Consider the following 12,342-nt stretch of genomic DNA (forward strand, 5'->3'; position numbering starts at 1 on the left):
TTCATTTCTGTTTGTTTTGCAGTATTAATGCTTACTGCAGTTGAGAGCACGTTACTCTCCCAAACTTCTAACCTTCAGAGAAGAAGGGGAGAGAGAAAACTGTTACTGGCTTTCTGACAATGGCAGGGAGTGTGTTAAACCAGTGTAAAATTCAATTAAACTGTCTAGCCAGGTTTTTGAAGCTGAAATGCAGACCCTTTCAGTTAAGCTTCTTATTTTCCTGTGACCGACACCGGTGGATACTGTGTTATGCCAAAACCAACAGGCTGTAAAGCACCTTGTTTCATGCTCCTAGCTGATCAATATTTTTATTTTCCAGGCTTGCCCAGAAATATGGAGGCAGTATCACCTAACAGTAAGTAGAAACACCTTTTTTATTTTCTTCTACACCCAACCTATTTACTCTTCTGTGAACTGCTGACCATAAAATATAGACAAGCATCTTCTGCGGGAAGATAATAAACATCTGAAGAGTTTTTGAACTGAAGAATGCAATGAAACACTGTCACTATTTTTTAAACATCTTTAGAACTTATGGTTTCATTTTAATACTGTAATCATTAAATGAGTGCCTTGTAGCACTCTCTCCTCTCAGTGACTACATTGACACATATAAAGAGGGTTAAATTTTAAGTGGAGATGCATAGCAGAAGCAATAATCCCATCTCAGATATCCCAGATGCTGGTAATTAATCACTGTGTGTGACAAAGCTTTCTTTTTAAATGAGTAAAATAAATCTCAGCTAGAGTGGAGATGTTAATTTGAGCAGATACACTTTATAAACTTTTGCAGATAATTTTTGGCTGTAACTTCTTTGGCCTGCGTTAGTTGATCTTTAATCATTGAAACAAGAAAATAAAACTTTGTGAACTTACCACTGTGTTACTTAAGGTTTTTCCTCATATGTAAAATACAGATAAAAATAAAACAAAGTGCGTATAAATTTGGCTAGTATTGAAACCTGGCACAATGTAGAACTGATTAAGACAGTATTCAGTGGGTTGATAACGCAAATCACAAATATGTTCCTTTCTAAAATTATTATACACAAGAACACCTTTAAAGATTAGGATTTTTGCTGTTCCTCTGAATCCTTGCTGTCACTGCTATCCAGATCAACCTCGTATGTATTTGGCTGTTATAGATAATTAATTGCTGCTGTCCGTCCAAAACAGAGCAGAAAAGTTTGTCCACTACTTTTCTTTATGGGTCTTTGGAGCAGGCTTTTTCTTTTGAGCACTAAATGGGACGTGCTTTATAATTTGTTGCCTCCACCTCTCCATGGTAGTGGAATGTTCTTTTTTCTGCTTTTGCTTCTAAATTCAATGAATAGGAGAAATCTGTGCTTAAAACCTCTTGCATGTGTTTTCTGCATAATGATTTTAAAACAGAGATCTACTTTAGAAATCCTCCTCCCTTTCTGGGCATTTACTTTTATTTTAAACAGAATTGATATAGACTTTTCTTTTAAAAAAAACCCATGATGAGCAAAAGGTGCATTCACTGAGTATTTTTGTTTGCTTTTTTAAAATTGCAAGAAGGAAAAAGGTAAATGCCGTCTTTCATTATAAAGCCTAAGGTTGCATGTAAAAATTATTTCTGAAACATTTATGATATTTGAAATCTAATAATCAGATAGGTATATTAGATGCAGTAGTACGCTGGGTTCTTTTTTTTTTATTGAAGTGTAAGATTTAATTTCATTTTAGTCTTGCTTGCCATTGAAAATTCCTCAAAAAGGGTGTTGCAATCAACACTTAGGAAAGATTTATTTTTGTTAAAAAATGTGTGGGAGCTTAAACCTGACCAAGTGGTTACTAGGGCAGAATTTGAGGTGTCTGAGGTAGAAAATTCTATCTGTGAATTTTGTAGAAAGTGTTCGGAGTTTACACTTTACTTAGTATAAAGCTAACAACGTTTGTCAAAACAAGCTCTCGTTAGGAAATGTGGTGGTTACGAATGCAAGTGTGTTATTCACAGCAACCGTTTGGAAATTCTTAGGGCATTTTAGGGACATTTTGAAATGTGGTCAGACATGGGCACACAAAGATAAACTGACATTGAGTCAGACCCTAGCTGCTGGTAAATAATTTTTTATTTTGCAGTGAGCTGCAGATTATCTGCAGATAATCCACGTTTCTGATATGTGGGAAATGCTTTGCTGTCTCCATTCTTTGCATGGGAAGAGTCACTTTGACTCCAAAGTTCCATTAGTAGTCAGATTAAGCCTGGAATTTAAAAATTTGTGTAGTAAAAGACATGCTTGGTGTTTAAAATAAGTTATAATTCAAGAAACCGCATTATCTGGGTTGTTTAAGTGTATGAGTGCCAGCTTTTATTGTTCCATTTAAATATTCTCTTTTGCACCCAAAGCAGAGCCGAAGTAAACAGTGTTCTCGCAAGAATCAAAACTTCTCTGTTAGAATAATGTATGTTGTGCATATATTTATAGAATTTTAACTAAAAAGTTGAGATCTATTACTCTCATACTAGCGCAGCAGCATTTCACTATAGAAATTAGTTTATCATTTTCCTAGTTCAGAAAAAATATTTCTGTACAAACAGGATAACTATTTCAAGAAAAATAGAAGAAGTTTTTTTGAAAGTACTGTTGTGGTTGTTGCTGTGCTGCAGAGGCCGCCTGGTTATTGGCAAACAGACTAAGGCGGCTGCGGTGAGTTTTTCCTGTGCTTTAGCCGTGGGTACAACCGCTAGATTTAAATTGATTTTGGTAAATTGATCATGAGTGTCACACATGCAGGTACACATAGGCACAAATAAAACCAGGCATTCAGGTTTGTCATAAAAGGCCGTTTTTGTAGCGTTGCTTACGGACAGCCATTACAAAGTTTGTCTAAATGTCTTGCATTATATAAAGTATTCTTAGTTAATTACTGTGAATGCTTGTGAAAAACCACACAGCCTTCCACCTTTCTCTTTTGTGAAGCTTTTGGTGATTTTATTCATTATCTGGCTCTTTCCTAAGAGATGGACTGCCATCTATTGACTTCTTGAAGGCCCTGCACAGAAACGTGGATTGACTAGAACAATGACTAAATAATAAATCCATTCTGCTGTTATGGATGGTGGTGGGGTTTTGTTTACATTAGCTGTGGTGACAAATTTTGGCACATTACAAATAATTTGTTGTATGGGCAGAAATGTCTTATTCCAACCAAAATAGACTGCCAGTGCAAGAAATCTTATGAGCAGTTGAAATGGCAAAAAGGATTATAAGCAGAATATTTTAATTTGCCTTTTGATAGAAAAAAGATTATCATATTGTATTCAATGAAGCTTAAATTTAAAGGCTCTATGATAATCAAAGCTTTATAAGTGGATGAAGTTAGTTTCTTTAAACTTGTTCTTTCAACTCTGTTAACTAAAATTATTCTGCAGAAAACCAATCAAAGTCAGCAGAACAATCCAATTCCCACTGTGGTTTAAAATAATATTTAATAACCTCTTTAAGATGGTGATTTAAAACTTTTACAAATCATTTTCATTGTGCCTGCTCTCTGTGTATTTCTCTATCAGAAAAGGGAAATTACGTTTGTCAGAACATATTTTAAGTTTTTCTTCATATAGGTATCTATTTGCAATAAACAGGTCGGTTCTGATACCCACGCACGTTTATCAAAGGGGTTATTATCAATTCAAATAATAACACAAGGACTTCGTTGGCAGATCCAGGATAAACAGTTCTGATCATAGCTTACTGCAGTGTAAATAATAATAGATGTGATTTTTTCACAGACGAGGCATTTGAAGGTCTTGTAAAACTCTTTGTTCTAGATTATTAGGAAGCTTAGCTTACAACTTTGTTTTTCTAAATGCCAGATGCTCCACAAATCCAGAGAAGCACAGTTTGTGCTCCAAAGGATGTGCCATCACATCCCCTTTTCATCTTGAGAGTATTGGGGGTGCACCTAGCAGCTTTTTCATCCTCAGAATGCTTCCCTCTTTTTCATTCCCTGTCTCTCGTTGCTTTGGATTTCAGCTATAGAGACTTTTTGAAGTATTTTGTACTCGAGCAGAGTCCAGTTTACAGCGCTCTAATTACGAAGAAAAAATAAGCTGGTGAAGAAACTTGTAGGATTAGGGCACCCTGCAATTTTCACCCGTTTGGTTCAGCTTTGCAGTTTATTCTTAGAAGTTCGATCCGCTGCCTAGCGGCAGCCCCCACACTCGGTGGGTCTGTGGCTGGAGGGGATGAACCGTCCCCCGCGGCCTGGGCTCCTCGGCCCGGGCTCCTCAGCCGGCTGCGGGGCCGGGGCCGGCGTGGGGCCCGCGGCAGGGCTGGGCTGGCCCCTCGGCGCGAGGCCACGGCCCAGCTGGCCCAGGGCACGCAGGGCTGGACCCACTCCCGTCCCGGGGGTCGCCCCGTGGCTTCGCTGCTGGGGCCACGCGACGAAGCCGAGGGCGGGTGCCGTGCTGCCGCCAGCAGCCGCTTTCCACCCAACGGGTGACATCACCGGGGAAGAAAGAGGAAATTTATTTTGGGCGCAGAGCAGCCCGGGTTTGGCTCTGGGCGCGAAGCGGCGCTTCGTCTGGGTCCCCCTTAGGTGCAACTCGGAGCCCTCTGCGCGGCGGCACCGGTGGGGTGCCCCGAGGCCCGCAGGCGGCCACCCCGGTGCTTCGGTCGGAAGCGGGGTACGTGCTGCCTGCACGGAGCGCCCCACACTGCACCGCCCCATCGTGCGGAGGGACCCGCGGCGCTCAGAAACACACAAACCGGGAACAGGAACGTGGCTCAGGAGCAAGATGTGGATACAATTATCAAATAGGAATTAACGTATTAGCATCTTCTTCAGTAAATATCTACAGAGTAATGAAATTCTGTCCCTAAATGGCGCAGAGCACAATTTTTATTTTTCTAACATCTTTCTTGGTGTAGATGTGTAAGTTAACACACAAATCCTGCTCGGATTAGGTGTTTTCTTTCTGTAGGGATGGCTCATTTTTAATAACCTCTTCCTCCCCCTGTACTGCTCTGGCCGTAAGGACTCCTTCCCCCATCCCCTGCCTTCACCAGTCTCATTTATATTAAAGCTCCTAGGCCAAGATGGCCACCAACAGAGTTTTAGAACCATCAGAATTTTTAACTAGCAGAAGCTATCATTTAACATGCTTTTTGACAGTTTGTTAATCTTACTTTTAATCCACTTACATAAAAGAAGGTGAACCAGGAATTGGCTGTTTTGGCCTCTGTGCGTAAAAGACATGAAGGGACAATGCATCTTTTGTGTTTAAATTTTGCGCTCGGATTTCTTTGTGTGCATTATTAAAATTCCTCATGGCCTGCCACTTTTTTGCCGAAATGAAAATGTAAGCAGTGTTGCTTAAAGTCAATCCGTATCCTTTAAAATGTGACTTTTGGAAAGAGAAAATTTAAAATATGACTCTGGCAAAAAAAAATATTTTAGCTTGAGAGAGAGAGAGTGTTTGGTTTCTGGAGCAGCTTTGTAGGTTTTTGTGCGGTGAGGGTTTAGATGGGTTTTAGAAGTATTTTCAGGAGGAGATGAAGCCTGACGTCCCCGTGCACGGGGATGGGGCTGCTGCCGTGCCGGCCGGGTCGGCTGCCCTGGTCAGGCTGCGGGCCGCGACATCGGTGCCTTCCTCTTAAGTATTGCGGCAGCACCTGCCGGTCTCTCTCCAGGTGCTTTAAGGTTATTTCTATAATCTCTAGTAAAAATACCACTTTGTTTATGCGGTAGACACTGCATTTTTTCGTATTTTGGAATCACAGAGCAGACCCTTGTGTGTCAGTGGTGCGGCAGCCATTCGGCGGGATATTCCGCAGGGAAGGTGACCCAGAGCTCGCAGGGGACGGATCTGGGGCGAGGATGACGCTGCCTGCCGTGGGCTGTGGGGAAGCACGGACACCTGGAGCCTGATGCTGTCCCTACGTGTGCCCTTGAGGGAAAGGGGCCTTTTTGGCGCTTGGGTTCCTGAAGATTTCCCACCCTCTGTAAGAGTGTGCTGGCTGCTCTGGCTAGGGGAGGAGGTAGGGCAGACCCTGGACAACAATTGGCAGATAGTTCGTTTGTAAATAACCTACTGGCGTTGTTCGAGCCTGAGCCCAACCGCTTTTGGAAGTGCTGTTCTGTGACAGAGATTCTTCTGAAACGTCTGCCTGCCCTGCACAGCTGTTCTGAGGAAAAATAAGTACGCTAGAGGTGTTTCAGTGTGCTGTTTAGAGGGTCTCTTGGATTTTATTTTACATGGTGCTTATTTTTCCCTACTAATTATTATTTGTCTGTCTTAGCGTTCTCTTTGAAGTTTCAGACATTTCTGAGGCTATCAGGAACCTAAATGCAAAATCTTTTTCTATTGCCAGGAAACTGTATTTCACAAAAGACAGTATTCTTTCTGATAGTTTCTTTCTACAGAAAACAAAGAGAATTTCAGGTCCCAGAAGAAGTGTAAGTTTGCAAGTACAAAGCGTGCGCTATAGCTTTCAGTACAAAAATGTACTAGATAGAGTTCTTTCCCAATTTTTACTTGAAAACTCTACTTAAAATGTTACAGGAACAAGAATAAGCTTCAATAACTTTATAAAAATATGTAACATCTACAGAAAATATTGATTAGTTTGCCTTTTCATGTAAGTGTTGGATTTTAACTAATACCCATGGCCAGTTGTCACTACTGAATAATGGGGGGTTTGTGTGTAGGTCAGGTTGAAATAGAGGGTCCAGGCTGGTGATGTGTAAAACGCCAACACGCCTCTGCGCCTGCACTTTCTCTCCTGGAAGGAGCGGCGGTGCCCTGGTACCTCTCCTCCGCGGAGGACGGGTCCCCACTGGCGCCTGGCTCTGTGCCCCGGGGCTCTGGTCATCGCCCCAGACCCGCGTCCGGCTCTCGCCAGCCTGGACCAGAGAAGCCGCCGGCACCTGCAGGGACCTGAGGGGCCCTTTTGGGTGGGATCTGCCACCTTCTAGCAGCACTGACCATGATCACGTCAGCCTGCTTCCTCCAGCGTTTATCCATCTCACGCCCTTCCCCACCTGTCTCCCCAGAAAATAAAACAAAAGGTGCTCTTAAATTGGGGATTAAAGTCTGATTGCGTCTTGGCCAGAAATTGCGTTCTGGAAGCAGTCTGGGACTGGGGAGAAACAGAAAGCTTGGCTGGCTGAACCAAGTAATTTCCATTTCTCAGATTTTGGGGTTCGAAATAACCTTCTCAGAGTGTTTGTCTCTGAGAAGGGGCATCCTTCAGAGAACCCCTGACTTCAGGATGCACATTGTTGTTGTTTGAGGAACTCTGTGTTTTCTGCAAAAGCATTACCTTTTGGGCCTGCCTTTAAAGGGGAAAAGGAGAAGAGCAGGGGATGGAAATTAATATATTTTATTATTTTAAATGTTTAAATTTGTGGTTAGCTAACCCCTGCATGCCCAGGAAGCTACCTGTGCAGTATGTGACATTTTTAAATGCTGTGCCAGCAATCCTGGCGAGATGCGCTCACGACCGCGTAGAGTGGAGAGAGCTGCTCCCTCCCGCGCAAACTTGGGGCAGGAATTGCTCTGTTCTCAACACAGACACTGCCATGAGCGTTCTTCCTTTGCCCAACACACGCCAAAACTGTAGTGATTGGTATTTTTGTGATACACCAGAACTGTTGGATAACTGGTTAATTAAACAGAAAAGGCTAATCATGGTAAGATTCACTGCTGAAATGTCTCCCCATCATACACATAACTGCAGTTCTTTTAAGGGAAAGAATTAAGGTGATCATTTCTTTAATACTTATGGATTTGGTAAAAGTTTTCACCTCTCTTTCCTTCAGTTTGAAAAGGTGAACCTGTACAATAATTTAAATAATTTCTATTATTTCAAGTATTAATCAACTAAATAGGGAAAATAGAATTTTCAAACTAGAATAATATTTGCCATGCATTTTAAAAACAGACTTTTATTTGAGGGGAAAAAAAAAAAAAAGGGTATTTCTGTGCACTTTTTCTGCATTAGATTTTGTGTATGAATATTCATCTTAAAGTTCCTGCATTCCTGAAAATTATTCCTTTGGACTTGGCATGAAGGTGGTTTTTTCCTCAGTTTTATTAGAACTTAGAGTCAGTTTCAAAATTCCATTGGAAACCAAAAATTGTCTGTCATCCACCCAGCGTTTTAAAACATGAAAATTACACTTTCGTGTAGGTAACATCAGATGTATTTTGGTATATTTCTGTGTTGCAAAGTGGAAAAATTGTAAAATGCCAGTAGAGTGTAAACCTCCAGTAACTGTTTGCACATAAATCCTAACTGGGAGCGGCATTTTCCTTGTCAAATGTCCACTTAGTACCTGCTTGTTAGTTACGTGCTTTAGCAGCACCGAAACTGTTGTGTTTTATCATACAAGCGCTTTGCGTGTTACCAGGTCGGGGGTATTTAGGGGTGATCGTCCATGTCGCTGCCGGATCTGCTGGAGCATCCTGTCACTGATCCGTGTGCACAGAGCCAGGGCTGCCCGCCTGGGCGGTAACTTCCTCAAGTTATGCTTGATCATGCTAATAATCTACGGATTAGGATTCCCTAAAAGTATTCACTGATTTAATTCTGAGAGGGTCTATCATGTCTATAATATTAATACATCTTGTTAGGTCCTGTCAGGTGAATAGAAAAGTTACTGCCCCCGTGACAGAACTACCCTGATTTTGATTTTCGAACTTTGAAAAATCAAGCTTAAAGGGAATCAAAAGGAACCAGAGACCTGTGTAAAGTGATGACTAGTAAAGAGCCATGCGCCGTACGTAGGTGCCATTTTAGCGCAGCACTGGAGGAGTCCCAGAGCAGCAGGTGATTTGCATGAGATATGCGTAAGTGCTTTAGGACCCACGAGGGCAAAAGACGAACGCATCTCTCAGAGTTTTGGCTTCAGGGGGGTGCAGTTAGGCCTTCAGGTTTGACTTATGTTTGAATGTTGAATGGGGGTTAAATCAAGATTTGACAAACGTTCCCCAGCGGCCGTGAGCGCGGCTCTGAAGTGGGCATGAACGGCCGCCGCCGTGCCGCACCGGGACGGACCGCGGGGCTGCCGCACGCCTGCTCTGCTCGACGCTGCCCGAGGTCGATTCCCCTTGCTGCTTCGTGGGGCGTTCGGCTGGCGGCCCAGCCCATGTCTGGCCTGACCAGGCTCCTTCGCTGGTCGCTGCTGGGTGCCTGCGCGGGGCCGCTGGTGCCACGTCCCGTGGGTGTTCTGCCGCCAGGCTGGCACACGCGTGGGCATGCACGCAGCACAGGGCCGTGACAGCCCACATGGCCCGTGGCCGTTCCACCCGCATGGCACACAACAGGAGCCGTGACCCTGCAGGGCAGGAGGGGGCGGCGCGTGCAGGAACACCACTGTTTGAGAGTAGGCAGGCGATAGATGTTCGGAGAAGGGATGGTCGGTGCCCGAGTTCAGGGTTTCTCAGAGTCAGCATCGAGTCCGAAAGCTGCTTTTCTTTTCCTTTTTTTTTTTCCTCCCCTCAACCTCACAGTTTCTCTGGCTGTAGTAACTATTCATCTTGTAGTTACCAGCAAGTAATTTCATGTTGTTTCTTGACTATGCATTTAATTGTTTCTAAAGTATATTTGTAACTTTTGACACTTAAAAAATGGTGTGGTGAGTGCCCGTGCAGGGGCAGACACAAACACTGAGGGATTCTGCAGACTCTGTGATAACCCTGAAATATCTTCTGCTTTAAAATTAATTGCACCAGGTTTGCACGTGCTATCCGGTTTCTATCTGACTTTCTTTGGTGGCAGATGAGACCCTGGTTAAATTAATTCTGCTTTTCTGATGTTGGTGTGAGGATGGAAAAAGAGGGAAAATAATAGCACCGAGACACTCAAAAGTTGGTTTGGAGAAAACCGTTTTGAATAATGGCATATTTATGTGATACAAGAGCAGAAATCTCAATCTTTTGATCCATTTTTAGATTCTGTAGACTATTCAGAGTGTCCCAAGTCATATCAAAGTAAAAACTTTATGGAATTGAGACAGATTTTAAAAAACAGATATGCAAGAAGGACATGGAAAAGCTTTTGTGTGTTAATGGTTGTATGTAGGCTGTCAGACATTTCTTCAAGGACATATTCTGGATGAATGTCACTTGTTATAAAGCTAGGTGAAAATTATTGTGGTATTACTGAATATATATGATGCGTTTAAATGGAGGACACATTAAAAAAATATGAGGAAACTGATAAAGATTAACATGCCTGTTGGTAATGTAAGGAAAACGCTTCTATCAAATTGTCCGTCAGTAAAGGGTGCTATAGGTTGAAGCCTAGCTGCTAGGAATTTTAACGAAAAAACTTGAGTTATTGTTTACTTTGAATGTACCCCAGCAAAACCTCGCTTCTCTCCCACAAAACCTCACTTCTACCAAGTCGATCCACCTCTCTTTTGGCATCTCCTGTCTTCCAGCAGCACTGTATTTTTTCTGTTCAATTTCAGCTGTGATCAGGAATCACCTCAAAGTAAATATCTGCTAAGAATGCTCCCCCAGGAAAGTTATTCTAAGTGTGGTACTTCCTCCTTTTGCATCTGATGGTGAAAGGTGATTAGCAGACGACATAAAGGTTAAAGAGGGAGAGAAAGGAAGCTGTAAATCATCTAGAATGACAGTAAAAATTAAAACCTTGGGGTTTGTTGGGCTCCCCGGTGTATTAGCTAATAAATATAGCCATGCTGTGGTTCTGTTCATCTTCTGATTTTACAGGCTTTGCAAATGTTTGTGTTCAGATTAATGTATAAATGTATGTGTAAGTATGCATACGCTTAGCGCGGGGAGCCTGCGCGTGTGGCGCCTGCCCGCGCGCTCTCGGGGCGGCCGTAGAGCCGCTCGCGGAGCCTCCTCATCAACATCCACATAAAATATACGTGTCCCCATGCACGAGTCTCCTCCTCCTCCTCCTCCCCTGCCTCTTCCCCGGCGCCCACCTCCCCCACCCCACTTCAAAGCTTGTGGTCCTTTTTCCATCCTTGTACTAAAAGGTTTCTTTGTAAGCCAGGCCATTTGTCCATCATTGTTTGGGGTCCAAACAGTGGTAAAATACCCTGTCACCGATCCAGAGTGCTGTGAATGGCAGCTTCTCTCCGGACAATTGGCGGTGGTGCCGAGAAATATTCCTGAGAGGATTATTTAACCTTTCAATTTAGGGGGCACAAAGCCTGGCTGATTAATGAACTTTCTGATGGGCGCTGATAAGCGGATCTATTTCTTTATTTCCTCCAAAAGTGATTCCTTCTCCTGTCCCATATTACTATAATCTTAAACATAAAATGTGGCAAATAGATTAAAAAACAGCACTAAAGAGTTTATCTGGCTGGCAAACTGAAGGAGCTAAATTAAAATTGGTAATGAAAGCAGTGGCTGAGCCCTGTATATGGTTTTTAAATGCGCTGTGTATTTTGAAGAGACTTATTCTCCAGCTTGCCTGGTAATGACTGCTTTTGGTGCACAGTCCGGGGCTGGCTTCTGTTATCCCCCCAAAAAAATGAGTTGTGTTATCTGGATGACTGCAGACACATATGCATCCCCCTTTCTCACTGCATGGGCAGACAAGGTCGATAGCATTACAAGGTATTTGTGGCAGTGCTTGTTTCAGTTTTCAGAGCTGCCAGTTTTCAGCCAGATTTGAATTACAAAAGAAGAAGCTGGCATGAAAATTGAAAGGGTTTATCGGCTAGTCTGAAGCCTCATAGCACATTGCTTATTTATGCAGTCCATTTGCACCAGGAAATGTAAAAAGGAAATACATTTTAAAAATAAGGTCATAAAGACCCAGATATGTTTAAGATGGCAAATAAAATATAGATACCTATAATATCTTTCCAGGAAACGATTTCACTTAATGTTGCACATTACTGCGGAGGAGCATTTATGTTACTGTCATAAATTTGTGCATTTGTGTCACTGTATAGATACTCTCTGGGGATTAAGAAGGAAGTGTTTGCTAACTTACTTTAAAATTAAAATAGAAGACAGATAGGTTTGTAGTTTGAGAGCTACATCAGAAATAGTTGAAGTTTAATGCACCGTCCTATTTAAATAACGTTTTGCATTCCGTGTAAAATTAGCCATGGACGACTGGATAGATGCCACCACCTTTGGAGAAAATTGGGATGCCTTTTAAACCATGAAGATTTTGAGGCATTCAGGGATTGTATTGTTGTTATCCTTACTATCTTGCATATATTCATTTTCTCTATGAACTTGAGATTTTTTTGTCCATTTTTCAGAAGACTTTTTGAATTAATACTTCAGTATTTTTTTCTCTGCTTGTAAGAGTATCAAAAGATTACATTCATTTCTTTCAAATATATAATATTGTACTTTTTGTCTCTTCC

General features: G+C 42.3%; 1 protein-coding gene across 1 annotated transcript in view; it reads left to right on the forward strand.

Annotated features, from left to right (window-relative positions):
- The window catches only part of ZCCHC7 (zinc finger CCHC-type containing 7), a 112,589-nt gene that overhangs the window by 89,530 nt on the left and 10,717 nt on the right, over positions 1-12,342 (forward strand). Inside the window, exon 8 of the mRNA XM_074932807.1 lies at positions 320-355. Coding sequence (XP_074788908.1) covers positions 320-355 — 36 coding nt within the window. The remainder of the gene's footprint in view (positions 1-319; positions 356-12,342) is intronic.

This window comes from Athene noctua, chromosome Z (genome assembly GCF_965140245.1).
Source record: "Athene noctua chromosome Z, bAthNoc1.hap1.1, whole genome shotgun sequence".
NCBI classification, from domain to species: domain Eukaryota; kingdom Metazoa; phylum Chordata; class Aves; order Strigiformes; family Strigidae; genus Athene; species Athene noctua.